Below are 15,879 nucleotides of genomic sequence, written 5' to 3'. Positions count from 1 at the left end.
AAAAAAACAAGCTAAAGAGATGAATATTTATTTCTTGAGTATCGGATAAACGAAACGTAGAATGAATTGTCTGCTGATGTCACAAATGTCGAAAAGATTTACACATTTCAGAAAATGAATTTATTAATTCTAGTCTTTAATTATTATTAAGTAATAATGAAGACTAGTAATGACATCACTGAGTTACCTCGTTAGGTAATCTCGTCAGTCCAATAAAATTTTTGATATCTGTTTTCTTCATGTGTAATATTCTCTGTAACTTAACGGAGTAACGTATGATGATAATAATGATGATGATGATGATAATGATAATTACAAGGATAATAATGATAATAATAATTATAATAATGATAATAATAATAATAATGATAATAATAATAATAATGATAATAAAATAATTAGATTGATAATAATGATAATAATGATACTTAAAATAATAATAAAAATAATAATAATATTAATAATAATACTACTACTACTACTAATAATAATAATATTAATGATAATGATAATAATGATTATCATTATTATTATTATCATCATTATCATTATGAGAGTAACAAAAGTTATAATTATAATAACCTCGACGATAATCATTATTGATAAAACCAGCAAATATGTTATGATTCTTATTAATCACCGTCACGTTTATCAACAACAACAACAATCATAATAATCCCACAACCTAAAAACATTACTAACAACATTGACAACAACTACATTATGTTACCCTGCGGCAACAACCCGTGGCACCCACACCCCCTGTGGGGGTACTCGTGCACCCACGGGTACAGGTGCACCTACGGGGTACAGGTGCACCCACGGGGTACAGGCGCACCCACGGGGTACAGGTGCACCCACGGGGTACAGGCGCACCCACGGGGTACAGGCACACCCACAGGGTACTCGTGCACTCACAGGGAGGGAGATAGCACAAGGGGAACACCGCTGGCATTTCACTGGGTAGAGACGGCCATGAGACTTCCCACCTGATGCTGTTTGGTCTCCCTGGGTATATATATAACAATGAGGAGCTTAGCTGTTCCTTCACATCAGCCCTGGTCCCTCCCTGTGTCACACAGCATCCCTGGAGCGAGGGAGGGAGGGAAGGACGGAGGGAGGGAAGGACGGAGGGAGTCATGTTGTGTTTACCGTCCTCGACGAGAGGAGGTTGTGTGGTGGGGAGGACTGAGGTAGGACTGGAGTTGTGTGAGGTCGAGACGTGGGCCACTGGAGGCGAGAGGTCTTGGTCTGGTAGCATCGAGTGCTTCCAAGACCAGCAGATGGTGGTGACGTGCCTGGACCAGCAGATGGTGACGTGCCTCGACCAGCAGATGGTGATGTGCTTCGACCAGCAGATGGTGATGACGTGCCTGGACCAGCAGATGGTGACGTGCCTCGACCAGCAGATGGTGATGTGCTTCGACCAGCAGATGGTGACGTGTGAGCAACACAAGACACCTACAAAGAGGATCATGAAGCGTGCGACCGAACGGTAGCGAATGTGTTGGTTCATCTTGCCCCCGTTCCCTCAACTCTTCCAGAGCCGTGAAAATTGTGTTGTTAAGGGTTACTACTGGGAAGCACGGACGGACGGCACTGTGAAAGGTGTCCGTGACTCGTTCGTGAGGCGGTTCGTGCATCATGATCTCTCGCGTGACGTGAACGGCTGCAGGAGACGATAAGCTTCATGAAGCATTTGCTCGAGCGAGCGACTCGACCCCCCCCCCCCCCCGACCGACCATCAGCCGAAGAGGACGAAGGTGTGAACCTTAACCTCTTCCTGACCTCGATGGTTAGGTCATGATGGCATGGCCTTTGACAACCTGGCCCCCAACGGTTAGGTCAAAGGACACAGGACATCAGTACTCGAAGGAGTCCAACCGACCTTGCTCAAATGGGTCAAACTTAGTGTGGCGTCCTGAGGATGTGCTGGGTCCTCTGAGGAAAGCGGACGTTCCTCGCCTCCAGTAGAGACACACCTGACCACACCGGCCATACGTACGTCCGTGTGTTAACACTGCCTCGCCAGACGCCACAGGGTCCGGCGGCACCTCCTGGGTGCGCTGGCTGGAGGAGGAGCTGCAGGTGGTCATATCGTAGTGGCAGAGATGTGCCACATGACGTGTGTGAGAGAGACAGACTCCATTGCTTTCTTGAAGTAGGTGCGCTGCGTACGTCTGCGTCTCTAAGGAAAAGTGGATAATGATACATAGAAATTAGATACGTGAATCTGAATTGTAAAAGGAAATTCAGTATGCAAATGTAGAAGCTAAACAGGTATGCAAAGAGGGCGATAATCAAGCAGAGTGTGAATAATTAAGCAGAGTGTGAATGATCTTGTCAGTTTACATGAAGTAAAGTGAGAAAATGAGGAAGTATAGATCCATGTTGCTATCCTATATGTTTTCTAACGTAAGAAGACTTAAGTCGTCAAGTAAAACTTGTTAAGTCTTGCTATACTACATGTGGTGCGCAGGGTTGCCAACCAATATGATCTCTAGCCATGTCCCGGGGCAGTACCAACCATGTCCTGGGGCAGTAGTACATTCCATGTCCCGGGGCAGCACCAGCAATACCCCGGTGCGGTACCTTCCATGTCACGGGCGATACCAACATGTTACTCTTACACCACTCCGTCCGTCGCTGCATCGTTTCCCTGGTCAACTCGTCATTTCCCTGATCAGTTCGTCGTTCCCCTGGTCAGCTCGTCGTTCCCCTGGTCAACTCGTCACTCCCCTGATCAGCTCGTCGTTCCCCTGATCAGTTCATCGTTCCCCTGATCAGCTCATCGTTCCCCTGGTCAGCTCATCGTTCCCCTGGTCAGCTCATCCCCTGGTATCTTCAGGTATGTTATTAGTTTCTTAACTCATCATGTGTCAGGTGCTCCACAAGGCCAAGTACCATCCGAAGTTTCTAACATGACCTTCTCATCTAACCTCTCTCTCTCTCTCTCTCTCTCTCTCTCTCTCTCTCTCTCTCTCTCTCTCCGTGTGTGTGTGTGTATATATATATATATATATATATATATATATATATATATATATATATATATATATATATATATATAAGAGGAAGACTATCTTAAAGAATTTCGCGTCAGTGTGATAACATTCCCGAGGTGGAGCTAATCACGCCAAAGGCATTAGCAGTGGTGACAATTTTCTACCCACTAGGAAGCGCTGGCCTCCACCCACGGTTTCCTGGTCTTGCATAGGCTATCGCACGCCAATAAACTCAATGAAATACCTCAAATTCAATGATAGATCCCATGAAATAGCTCCTGTAGTGGGCGTGACGAATCATCGAACTTCGTCGCTGGTTCAAATGAATTCATATTCCAAACCGAGTGATGACACAAGCAACGTAAAACAACAAAGGATATCCGGCATAATGGAGGACTTTAATTAGCAGAACTCAAACTGTAAACGTTCTTTAATGTTAGTAGAACATGATCGTCTTGGTAGCGCACGTTGTCTGTCGTGTGCGGCGCGTGGGATGGTGATAATCACAACACACACCCAACGTTGTTTACTTTGGTACGCCATAACACAGCTGACGTAGGGACCCAGCATGTAAGGAAGGGACCGTCGTTTGATATATAAACAAATGTATGGCCTCACTATATCATTTTCTTGACTCCTAACTTAGAAATGGAATAAAAAAAAATAATCACTCTTCGCTGAATAAAGCTCGTTGGTTTTAAATCTATGATTTTAGGGAAACATATAGATTTCTGAACATTAAACAAGTCATAGATTCCTCCTGGTAATGTCTTAATCGTAGAAATTACTGAATCCTTTTTTCCTGAGGCATATTTGAATACAACATATCACAATGCTACAACCAAACCCAAGAATAGAAAAATACTACATGGTGTTTCGTGAACACATGCAACGACGCTCCTAGAGTAATACAAAACTTTACTATCAATCTTTTTTTATGTTAATTGAGAGGGCACGGGTAACTAAGGCCCTAATCATGACCAACCCATTTGGTAAACACTCACTTGTTTACCAAATGGCGTCCCAGCTACGACTCTTCGTTGTATATCAATCGACTGTTATATTTCTCTCTTGTGTCTCCCCTGATGATGTGATTATTGCACGAAAGTGCACATAATCCTCCCCTCTCATTTCAATTTTCCAAAAGAATGAACAGAGAAGGAGGCCAGGTGAGGATTTCAATCAAAGGCTCAGTCCTCTGTTCTTAAAGCTACCTCGATAACACGGGAAATGGTGAATAGTATGAAAAAAAAAACCCATATATATATATATATATATATATATATATATATATATATATATATATATATATATATATAGGGATAGGGGAGAAAGAATACTTCCCACGTATTCCCTGCGTGTCGTAGAAGGTGACTAAAAGGGGAGGGAGCGGGAGGCTGGAAATCCTCCCCTCTCGTTTTTTTTAATTTTCCAAAAGAAGGAACAGAGAAGGGGGCCAGGTGAGGATGTTCCCTCAAAGGCCCAGTCCTCTGTTCTTATATATATATATATATATATATATATATATATATATATATATATATATATATATATATATATATATATATATATATATATATATCATATTTTATTCATGATACTTTGTCGCTGTCTCCAGCGTTAGCGAGGTAGCGCAAGGAAACAGACGAAAGAATGGCCCAACCCACCAACATACACATGTATATACATACACGTCCACAAACGCACATATACATACCTATACATTTCAACGTATACATATATATACAAACACAGACATATACATATATACACATGTACATTATTCATACTTGTTGCCATTACTCATTCTCGTCGCCACCCCGCCACACATGAAATGACAACCCCCTCCCCCCGCATGCGCGCGAGGTAGCGCTAGGAAAACCACTACCACTCTCAGGATGCGAACCCAGGCAGCCTGGACCCCGGGCTGTTCTTGAATGCCCCCCGCAGCCCCGGAGGAGCTGATCAATACCAACCCCAGAGAGAAGGACTGAGGGACGATCAGAATTACTCTTATTTGCCAGGGAGGTCGGGAAGCACCGCTCTCCGTCTCAGTGAACTGGCAAATGGACTGTAAGAAAGTTTGGCTCCTCAGGATCCTTCCAAACGACTTGCCCTCCCTTTATTTCAGTCACTGTTTTCGGATGGAGGAATGACGACTGATGATAAGACTAACGTCGCCTTGTTCGAAGATCTCGATGGGGGTCGTTTGGAAGTGCGTTACGTCGCAATCGCAAACTTTGCGTTTCAATCGCAAACTTTGCTTCGCGATCGCAAACTTTCGTCCGGTTGTGACCGGAGCTGAATGTTGATCTAGGATGTTCCTCGTGGCTGTGGTGAACTTTGCGGCAGATGTTGCTGAGCGTCCAACGACCCTCATCTTCTGCTTATCAAGTTAGCATTACACCAGCAACCTCCTTCTTCAGCACCGTGGCCAGGAGGCGCTGCCTTTTCGTCCAGGATTGTTATTGCATTTGGCACATCATCTTGATATCGATTAACTCTAAAGAGTCCATAGTCGCTCTGTCGCTCTTTAAGGATCTCAGATGAGTTATTTCAGGGCATCTCCCCAGAAGCGATGCAGCATATCTTCTGAAGTTTATCCTTAGGTCAACCACAGTGGCTGAATGCCGGGTCTTGTTACGTCTGCCTCTGTACGATGGACACAGTGTCTTGCTGTTTCTTTTCGTCATGATTGTATTCTATGTTCTTGTTTTTCTCTCCAAGAATCAGAACCCTGATCCTGGCTTTTGACGTGAACCTCACGCTTCAGGTCAAAGGCTATGGGTGTCAAGGGTAGTAGAGCAAAGACGCTTTTGACCCGACCAATAATAGTCGGGTCAAAAGGTCCTCGAAGTGACTGGCTATAGGTTTATGGAGGGTGGAACGAAGATGAGGAGATCAGGAGAATTTCTCTCGCTGATGAACACGATGGCTTAATGATAGTTTGGAGGGAGGGTCTCGTGAAACAGTGAAGATAGCCTTTCACTTGACCTATAAGTTAATTCAGGTTTAAAGGTCAGCAGTCTCGAGCATGAGGTGGAGATGCATCTATCAAGATTGTAGTGAAGATGCACCTTGGTTGGTGTCTGCTCTCCGTAGTGAAGATGATAGTGTGTCGTGGCATCGCCTTCGAGGGAGACACGGTACCCTCCCTCGCGAAGTCTGACGGTTCATAGTTGGCTTTATCTTCCTATGTTCTCTCTGGTGCTGGAAGGTGATTACAGTCCAGTGGTTCGGCTCATGAATTAGTCACTGGTAAAATGAAGAGTGACACACCATACCTCTGTGAGGCCTGCAGTGTGTCTCAGTCATACACTATGGTGTTAGACCAGGTAACCAGTAGATAGACGTCTTCTGCACATCTCATCCTTGCCATTTCCTTTATCATTACTGTATCGCTTCTCCCTTCCGTTGACCTTCGGGCATGTTCGCGTGAGAGCCTCCATATCCATTGGACATTTCCGGGACCATCGACCCGAGGTACAAGCTGTAATGGTGGTAGAGATATTGTTAGACATGAGTCCAGACTCACTAGGATGACAAATATAGACTCATGCCCTACAATAAGAACAGTTCTTGACCTAAAGATAACTTATGAGTCCTGCCTGTGATGCCCGCACCTTTGTAAAAAAAAAAAACTGTGTAGACATATTCTTGAAATGATATCCCAGGGTAATAACTGATGGTGTGAGAAGCGACAGAAGAAATTACATTACCTATTATTATCTGCTAATCTCTCATACAGTCAGTTAAGGACACATACGCTTCTGATTGGCTGAGTATCACGGATTACATCCAGGCCAGAAATCCTCATGTAATGGTTACATTTATAGGAATAGTAATATCTTTTGTAGAGGAATGTTTGAAGTAGACCAAATATTCACTGGATGTCTAAGGGAATATTTGAAGGCACGTAAAATGTAATCACTGGAACCACCTTATATTACTTAGTGGTGCTCAGGCCTGACTAGTGTCTCATTTTCACTTTCCAAGAAGCAAGAAAAGAAAATACGGGGACACTGCAGTAATACATCGAGGACCCCAGTCTAAGATAAGTCGGTAGTTTCACAAACATTAGATATCTAATCAAACGTCCGGTATCTACCGGAGGCCCGGGTATTCACCTTAATTGCCAAGGAGGCTAAAATAAGGGTTTACCCACCACAATCAGTGTTCACCTGTAGGTTCCCAACCTTGAACATATTCCCAGCGGTGGTCATCCCCTACGTGTATATATAACGCACCATCCACAGAGACTGTCCTCATTGCCGCCACCACTGTACTCGGTCATCACAACAGGTATGTTACCGTCACACTCCGGGTCTGGTGAGGGACGGATCGAACGAGGAGGGAGCGAGGGAGGCAAGCCGGGAGGGAGGGAGCGAGGGAGCGAGGGAGGCAGCGAGGGGGGCAGCGAGGGAGCAAGGGAGGCAGGGAGCGAGGTAGGCTGGCAGGCAAAAAGTGAGGCAAGCAGGGGGGGAGTGAGGCAGGGAGGCGTGAACAATCACAGAGATTCCAAGGCCAGTGATGAAAATATTCAGCACAAAAGAGTCATTCGTATGGAAGGACAGGTCATTTTCCTCATTCGCATCAGTCAGTCTTGATCTCCCACACACACACCGTAGCTGTTGTTTGTTATCATCATTGAATCGTAGGTAACACAGCGTCTTTCTGAGCACTCTAAGACGTGGAACTGAATGGTTAATATCGGCTCTCGTGCGATCTGTACTGAAGTGAGCCTAATATATGACTTCAGCGACCCTATCTGACTTCCTTTGAAGCTGTATTTGATAACATAAAACAAGTGAGAGTGATAAATCACGAGAGCCTTGATCAATCAATCAGATCAATGTTCTTTGGCAAAGAGAAAAAAATGTCGGTGTTTTAATGTCGATTGTTTTTAGGAATGTGTTGAAACGGTGTTGTTGCATTGGTTATCAGCAGAGCTTATTTGTCTATCTTGGTATAATCATTCCATGGCCGAGTCCTATGAAAGGCTACGCTTCTTCCAGTAGCAGGGAAATGCAGACTCCTTTGGCGTGTGAAGTTCTTTGACGAGATCATAACCTCCTCTAAGTGACGCAGCCTCGCCAACCGAAGGTGGCTTTGCAAACTCTCCCTCCCACTATGTTCTTCTTAAGGTACCTGTTCTGAATTGATTTTATGTTTTGTTCTCTTGGAGGCATCATGAACTATTGTGGGATCAATGTTCTGGAGTGATTTTAAGTCTCGTTCTTCCTCTGGTTCTTGTAATTGTAGCCAGAACTGGAGAAAACAGGTGCTTCACTTCCTCCAAAATTCGTCAATACTTTCCCTTATCCTTTGTTATTCCGCTTCATAATTCTCTCTATATTTCAATTAAGGCCCGGCCTTGATGTGGACTTTTCTCCGTGATTGGAGCCTTCAACATGAGAAAAAAGTAATTAATACTAACTATTTATATCATCCACACTCGATACAAGTCATACATATCCTCCAGCAAAAGCACCTGTAAATTTGTATGCGTCAAACATCTTGACATATTTACAACTGGGGTTGCATGATGAACATATCCGAATGGCGCCGACCAAACACTTTACGAAGGTACCTTTAGTCTATTCTTCCTTTTTCTCCTCCACTTTTTTCTCATATTTGATCGCCGTTTCCCGCGTTGGCTTGGGAGGTAGGTAGCGCGAGCGCTAAGGAAACAGACGAAGGGAAGGAGGCCACATCTGCTCTTCCATGCATATTCTCCAGCAGCCATGCACTAAAGTCTTCCACTGCCCATATACCGTTCCGTCGAGATGGAGGCTAAGCCATCAAGATAAGGAGATGGACATTAGGTCTTTATTTCAGTGTTGGGCCGAGACGAACGAACGAGATGGGATTGCGTTGGGGCGCTGCTCAACCCTAGTGGGAAAGAATGGATCTAACTGCAATCGCTGTTTGCAGATGACGCCGTACTGTTGTACCAGAATGCTAACTGGATACCGAGTGGCGGATGGGTCGCTTTCCTCTGAAAAAATAGGAGAATGTTGAGAGTAAATGCACGATTATGGTTCTTGATGAAGATGGCATACCACTGTGTTGTTGTATGCACAGTAAAGATTTGGGAGATGTGAATAAACTTCAGCGAGGATGGTAGTGAGGAAGGTGAAGCGTTTGGAGTCGGGTCACGCAATGGAGAGAGAAACATGGTCGTATCGTTGTGCACTGAAAGTTCTGTTGAACTTAAAGATTTTAAGTGTAGTGTGTGAAGTGTACTTATTAGAAGTAATATGTTTTCCTTGTGCCCTTACTTACGGAGTTTCAGTCTCCCTTACATTCCCCCTCATAACCCTCACATTCCCCTCATAACCCTCACATTCCCCTCATAACCCTTACATTCCCCTCATAACCCTCACATTCCCCTCATAACCCTTACATTCCCCTCATAACCCTTACATTCCCCCTCATAACCCTCACATTCCCCTCATAACCCTCACATTCCCCTCATAACCCTTACATTCCCCCTCATAACCCTCACATTCCCCTCATAACCCTTACATTCCCCTCATAACCCTTACATTCCCCTCATAACCCTTACATTCCCCCTCATAACCCTTACATTCCCCTCATAACCCTCACATTCCCCTCATAACCCTTACATTCCCCTCATAACCCTTACATTCCCCTCATAACCCTCACATTCCCCTCATAACCCTTACATTCCCCTCATAACCCTTACATTCCCCCTCATAACCCTCACATTCCCCTCATAACCCTCACATTCCCCTCATAACCCTCACATTCCCCTCATAACCCTCACATTCCCCCTCATAACCCTCACATTCCCCTCATAACCCTCACATTCCCCCTCATAACCCTCACATTCCCCCTCATAACCCTCACATTCCCCTCATAACCCTCACATTCCCCTCATAACCCTCACATTCCCCTCATAACCCTTACATTCCCCTCATAACCCTTACATTCCCCCTCATAACCCTCACATTCCCCTCATAACCCTCACATTCCCCCTCATAACCCTCACATTCCCCTCATAACCCTCACATTCCCCCTCATAACCCTCACATTCCCCTCATAACCCTCACATTCCCCCTCATAACCCTCACATTCCCCCTCATAACCCTCACATTCCCCTCATAACCCTCACATTCCCCTCATAACCCTCACATTCCCCTCATAACCCTCACATTCCCCTCATAACCCTCACATTCCCCTCATAACCCTCACATTCCCCTCATAACCCTCACATTCCCCTCATAACCCTCACATTCCCCTCATAACCCTCACATTCCCTGCAGTTCATGCCAGAGTAACACAGTGATATTCCCTCGCCTCACAGATCCGCCGGAGCCAGCAGCCATGCGCGCACTCGTACTCCTGATATTCTTGGTCGCCTCCGCGTCAGCCACGTTCTTTCAGGACTGTGGTGAGTACAGTACTTCAGCCACTGTACATGTACTAAGGCCACTGTACGTGTACTAAGGCCACTGTGGTGAGTACAGTACTTCAGCCACTGTACATGTACTAAGGCCACTGGGGTGAGTACAGTACTTCAGCCACTGTACATGTACTAAGGCCACTGGGGTGAGTACAGTACTTCAGCCACTGTACATGTACTAAGGCCACTGTGGTGAGTACAGTACTTCAGCCACTGTACATGTACTAAGGTCACTGTGGTGAGTACAGTACTTCAGCCACTGTACATGTACTAAGGCCACTGGGGTGAGTACAGTGCTGTAACTTTTCCTTGAAGGTAATGCTATGAATGTGTCTGCTGAGTGTTGGAGGGACATGTTGCAAGCGAAGAACTTAAGGGAGGTGTTTTGTTGAAGGGTTGTTGGAGGGAGGGAGATGATCTCCAGATCAGGTTCGAAAAGGTTCAAATGAGATGCAGTCATTTAGTGTGGTATAGATCACAACTTTGCTACACACATAATACGTTACAATATTGACACGTATGGCCTATGTTTTGCTCCATCCTGCAATCAACACATGACTCAATGAATTTCCAGTGTGTGTGTGTGTGTGTGTGTCTGTGTACTGAACACACTGATGTGTCCTCAGGATCAGTGGGGTCGAACGTGGAGGTGAACGTCGAGGGCTGTGACGTGCCGCCTTGCATACTCGAGCGAGGCCAGACCATCGACGTCAACATCAAGTTTACCGCCAGTGAGTATACACCTCCAGCTGCAAGTACAGTACCCGTAAATGTATATATATATATATATATATATATATATATATATATATATATATATATATATATATATATATATATATTTTTTTTTATTTTGCTTTGTCGCTGTCTCCCGCGTTTGCGAGGTAGCGCAAGGAAACAGACGAAAGAAATGGCCCAACCCACCCCCCCACACAATGTATATACATACACGTCCACACATGCAAACATACACACCTATACATCTCAATGTACACATATACACACACAAACAGACACACACATACACACCCATGCACACAACTCACACTGTCTGCCCCCATTCACTCCCACCGCCACCTCGCCACACATGGAACACCATCCCCCTCCCCCCTCATGTGTGCGAGGTAGCACTAGGAAAAGACAACAAAGGCCCCATTCGTTCACACTCAGTCTCTAGCTGTCATGTAATAATGCCCGAAACCACAGCTCCCTTTCCACATCCAGGCCCCACACAACTTTCCATGGTGTACCCCAGACGCTTCACATGCCCTGATTCAATCCACTGACAGCACGTCAACCCCGGTATACCACATCGATCCAATTCACTCTATTCCTTGCCCTCCTTTCACCCTCCTGCATGTTCAGGCCCCGATCACACAAAATCTTTTTAACTCCATCTTTCCACCTCCAATTTGGTCTCCCACTTCTCCTCGTTCCCTCCACCTCCGACACATATATCCTCTTGGTCAATCTTTCCTCACTCATATATATATATATATATATATATATATATATATATATATATATATGTGTGTGCATCGGAACATGGAACGTTCATGTATGAATCATTGTAAACAGTACTACCTCTGTGTCTGTCTGAGAGACATTACAGAGATGAGGTCGGTGACTTGCGTTAGGGCGTCCTCGGAACCAAGGTGTCGGCGGCCTGTCTCCCAGATGCAACTCCTTTCCCTTCGGAAAATATAGAGAAAACAAATTCAACAATGGTGAAAAAAGAAAATAGAAATGATAGAAATCGATATAATCCACCATGTAAAAGTGCTAATACTGTAGTACTATCAGTACATCACTGTTACGCCCTTGGTGACATTGCTTGGGGAGATCAGGAGAGGGGAGGAGTTTCAGTCACCCCAGCGCACAAGACCCCGCCTTCTTGTGTGTTGGACCAATGAGCGAGCTCGTCACCCGCCGCCCTTTTCTCCCCCAACCCCACCTTCCCCACGCAGGACCCAGTGGAAAGTAACCGTTTAATACGAACGAACCAATATCTGGAAAATGGCGACCAAGGAAGTGATGTGACGTCATGGATGTAAACAAAGACAGCAGTTGATCGTAACACATAACGCAAAGTGGCTTGTGAAAAACACCTACAGTAGAAGGAAACAAGGATGTTGGGTCGTGCGAGGGTAGTGGCAATAGGTGCTGGTGCAAGGATGATAGTGCATGGATGGTGGCATCATCCAGGACCTGTGGTGCTGGACGCAGTGCTTTCCAGGGTCTAGTGTCTTCAGATAACACACCACATACCACTGGAAGGTAAGATATGCGATGGAGGATCCAGGCAATGGTGAAATGATTTATATCAATCACACGTGTTCAGACGTCTAGAAGATTTGAAGAGATGTTACGGGCGTGTCTGCCATTTTCTATATCAGTCTCCTGCTCAACAAAGATCCCCCCACCCCCAGATCGACATTCCCCCACCCTCCCCCTACATTACGGTCAGTTTTCCTTGGCTCATACTAACATGTCTACCCCTCACCAGGCCGGAGCTCACAGACCCTCACGGTTGACGCTGGGGCCAACATCGGGGGCATACAAGTACCGTGGCCGGGCGTCGACACAAATGGATGCCTTTATACTGCATGTCCCTTCGCGGCCGGCTCTCGTGTTGACTGGACCATGCCCGTGGACATCTTGAGAGAGTATCCAGCGGTTAGTATCATGAGTAGCTATCTATCTGTACTGTACGGGGAGGGAGTTGTACACTCGTGAAGCCCCATCTCTTGTACTGTACAGGGAGGGAGTTGTACACTCGTGGAGCCCCATCTCTTATACTGTACGGGGAGGGAGTTGTACACTCGTGGAGCCCCATCTCTTGTACTGTACGGGGAGGGAGTTGTACACTCGTGGAGCCCCATCTCTTATACTGTACGGGGAGGGAGTTGTACACTCGTGGAGCCCCATCTCTTGTACTGTACGGGGAGGGAGTTGTACACTCGTGGAGCCCCATCTCTTGTACTGTACGGGGAGGGAGTTGTACACTCGTGGGGCCCCATCTCTTGAACATTCTTTACTATCGTACAATTTTTTCTTTAATTTTCTGTAATGTTGTTTAATCAGCTATTTACTCCGTCCAGTTCATCCATCACTTCTCATCTTTTTTATCAAATTTCTTGCATAACTTTATGCCATGTCGTCTAGCTGTTTTAATATCAGATCTTTCAAGGAGCTGTTTAACTGTCTACATTATCAGTCTGGTCTAAAAAACTTAAAGGTTATGATCAGGTCACCCGTCACTCTTTCTCTTCCATGATGGGCAAAGTTAAAGCCTCTGGCATCTTCCTGTAACTCAGCTCACTTAATTCTGGTACATCTTTGTTGGTCTCCTGCAGAACTCCTCTGTAAGTTCTTTGTGTTGCTTTACTTACAAAGCCTGAGAAGTATATTATACATTTGCCCTTATCTATCATGTAAACATCTTGTTGAGTATTTCCTTATCCACGAACTTGAATGCAGTTACAATAATTGCCAGCAGACAGATGGTCTCCTTAACTATTCCTCTAAGGTGGGACTGTGGTAAACTGGTTGGGGTCGATGTTGACTCAAATCTCTCACTCTCTCACACAGCTTATTTCCGTGAGTTATCTTATTTTTCCATGACCTTCTTTGAATCATCGTTTCCTATTTGTTCAAAAATGTACACGAATCAGCGAGACAGTTGGAAAAATACAATAATGAGTTTGGCTAGTTCCTAGAACACGCATTACACCATGCATTAAAGCAGTGTAGTCTGCTTGGTCTTGTCTTTAAGCCACAGCACAAATGATATTCAACTTTTCCGTTGTTGTGTGTTGTCATCTCCATCGCCTCCAAGTCTGGCGTAGCCACATTGAGAATTCAATTTCCATCAACTGACTAATTTCGTCTCGTCCCTCTGTTTCCAGATCTCGACCATTGTGACCTTCAGGTTGGTGGATGGCAACGGTGATTTCCAGGCTTGCGCCGTCCTCCCAGCCACCATCGTTTAACCAGCTGGAGTTGAGCTACGCTTGGGCGTCCAGGCTGAGCTTGAAGATGCTCTGCAGTTGCCAATCCCAACACTATAGCGCGTCTAGCCTGATGACCAGCATCCCTAACGCTCAAGAAATACAAGCATACATTGAATGAGAGGAAAAAAAAAGGCACTATAACTAAGCGAAAACAAAATAACTAAATTGAAAGTAATTATGCAAACTTTGTGCTTTCTTATCAGTGTTTTTCCATAAATATTGTTAAACTTGGCTTGGTACAAGTTATACAGTGCTTGGTAATTATTTTTTTACGACAGAACACCCAGATTAACCCATATATGTAGGCGAATTTACTCAAATAAAGCCACAATATACCCAAATGAGTCTTATTACTTAACTTAGGCTCTATAAGATTGGGAAATGTTATAACTTAACTAGGTTTAGCTCACCTAACGCGACCAATGAAATTACTCAAATCAACTGAAATAAACCACTGAAGACGGATTATCCAAATGAAGCCATGATTCATCCAAACGAGCCTTACAGCTTCAATGAAGAGTTAGCAGTACAAGGAGAAGACTACAATATAAATCATTCCTGTGAAAGCTTAGCCTAACTTAACCTTACCGAACCTAGCCCAACCTAACCTAACTAAATTCAACCTAGGCCAACTTAACCTACCCTAACATACTGTAGTCAACTTAACAACATAACTTAGCATAACCTACACTGACCAAACTTAATCGAGCCTAACTAACCTAACCTAGTCAACTTGATTTAACCTAACCTAACCTAACTTAACAAAAGGGACATTTTCATTATGTACGTCTATACCGCAGACTTCAGTCAGGTTGTAAGACCTTTTTCATCAGGGTATATCATGGTTTTCGTCTGGGTAATTCACCTTCCATGGCGTGTACGAAAGATAATTCCTGGTAATTGGTTGGAGCCAGACACCTCCCTGCTCTGCAGATTCCTGGTCGTCAGACAATCATCTTGCTATCTCTGTCTCTCTTGTGGATGATGATGGCTGGTGATGTTTTACATCTGATGCGCACTGAAATATGCCAATGTCTTGAGACACGCACAAGTGACTGAGAATTTTCTTTTAGTCGTAAAACAATGTGCGATCCATTCTTATTCTTAAGCGTTATATTCCCGTATGAATATTCTTGGTTCTATTGATTTGAAGTAATCAAATACCCTTGATAAGCTTCATTAACATGGCTCAAACGTTTGTATACACGAGACTGCTCAAATAGGTTGCTACAATAAGGTAATTATACATATACAGACACTCACGTAAAAGCAAACAAACAAATACTCACATTTAAATGCGAAGCCGATTCGATTCGTGTAACTCAGGATCCAATACGATGTCACTCGAATCTACGTTACTCCCCGTATACCACTTGATTGTGTCTTACCAAACAATGTCACATGAGACGAGGATGAAGCAGTGTTGAAAAAG

General features: G+C 44.6%; 1 protein-coding gene across 5 annotated transcripts; it reads left to right on the top strand.

Moving 5' to 3' along the window:
• The first annotated feature begins 1,043 nt into the window (after nucleotides 1-1,043).
• On the top strand, nucleotides 1,044-14,788 carry LOC139755143 (NPC intracellular cholesterol transporter 2-like). 5 transcript variants are annotated; one of them, XM_071673295.1, is made up of 5 exons: nucleotides 1,044-2,165; nucleotides 10,336-10,422; nucleotides 11,061-11,165; nucleotides 12,941-13,110; nucleotides 14,343-14,788. In XM_071673295.1, exons 2-5 carry the CDS (start codon nucleotides 10,356-10,358, stop codon nucleotides 14,424-14,426), a joined length of 426 nt encoding a protein of 141 aa, XP_071529396.1. In that variant the 5' UTR covers nucleotides 1,044-2,165; nucleotides 10,336-10,355; the 3' UTR covers nucleotides 14,427-14,788. The 5 variants fall into 5 exon arrangements, with proteins under 5 accessions (XP_071529396.1, XP_071529395.1, XP_071529394.1 ...); XM_071673294.1 differs by having other exon boundaries at nucleotides 1,044-2,280; XM_071673293.1 differs by having other exon boundaries at nucleotides 1,044-2,848.
• The last annotated feature ends 1,091 nt before the right edge of the window (nucleotides 14,789-15,879 follow it).

The sequence above is a fragment of the Panulirus ornatus genome, chromosome 18 (genome assembly GCF_036320965.1).
Source record: "Panulirus ornatus isolate Po-2019 chromosome 18, ASM3632096v1, whole genome shotgun sequence".
Lineage (NCBI taxonomy): Eukaryota > Metazoa > Arthropoda > Malacostraca > Decapoda > Palinuridae > Panulirus > Panulirus ornatus.
Note: the sequence above shows the minus strand (reverse complement) of the source record. Positions and strands in the feature narration are given on the sequence as shown.

Bases quoted from the DNA above. Each gene is read 5' to 3' on its own strand.
- LOC139755143 (XM_071673295.1), top strand. From the start codon at position 10,356: ATGCGCGCACTCGTACTCCTGATATTCTTGGTCGCCTCCGCGTCAGCC. The intron at 10,423-11,060 runs GTGAGTACAGTA...ATGTGTCCTCAG, and splicing joins CACGTTCTTTCAGGACTGTG to GATCAGTGGGGTCGAACGTG. The intron at 13,111-14,342 runs GTTAGTATCATG...CTCTGTTTCCAG, and splicing joins TCTTGAGAGAGTATCCAGCG to ATCTCGACCATTGTGACCTT.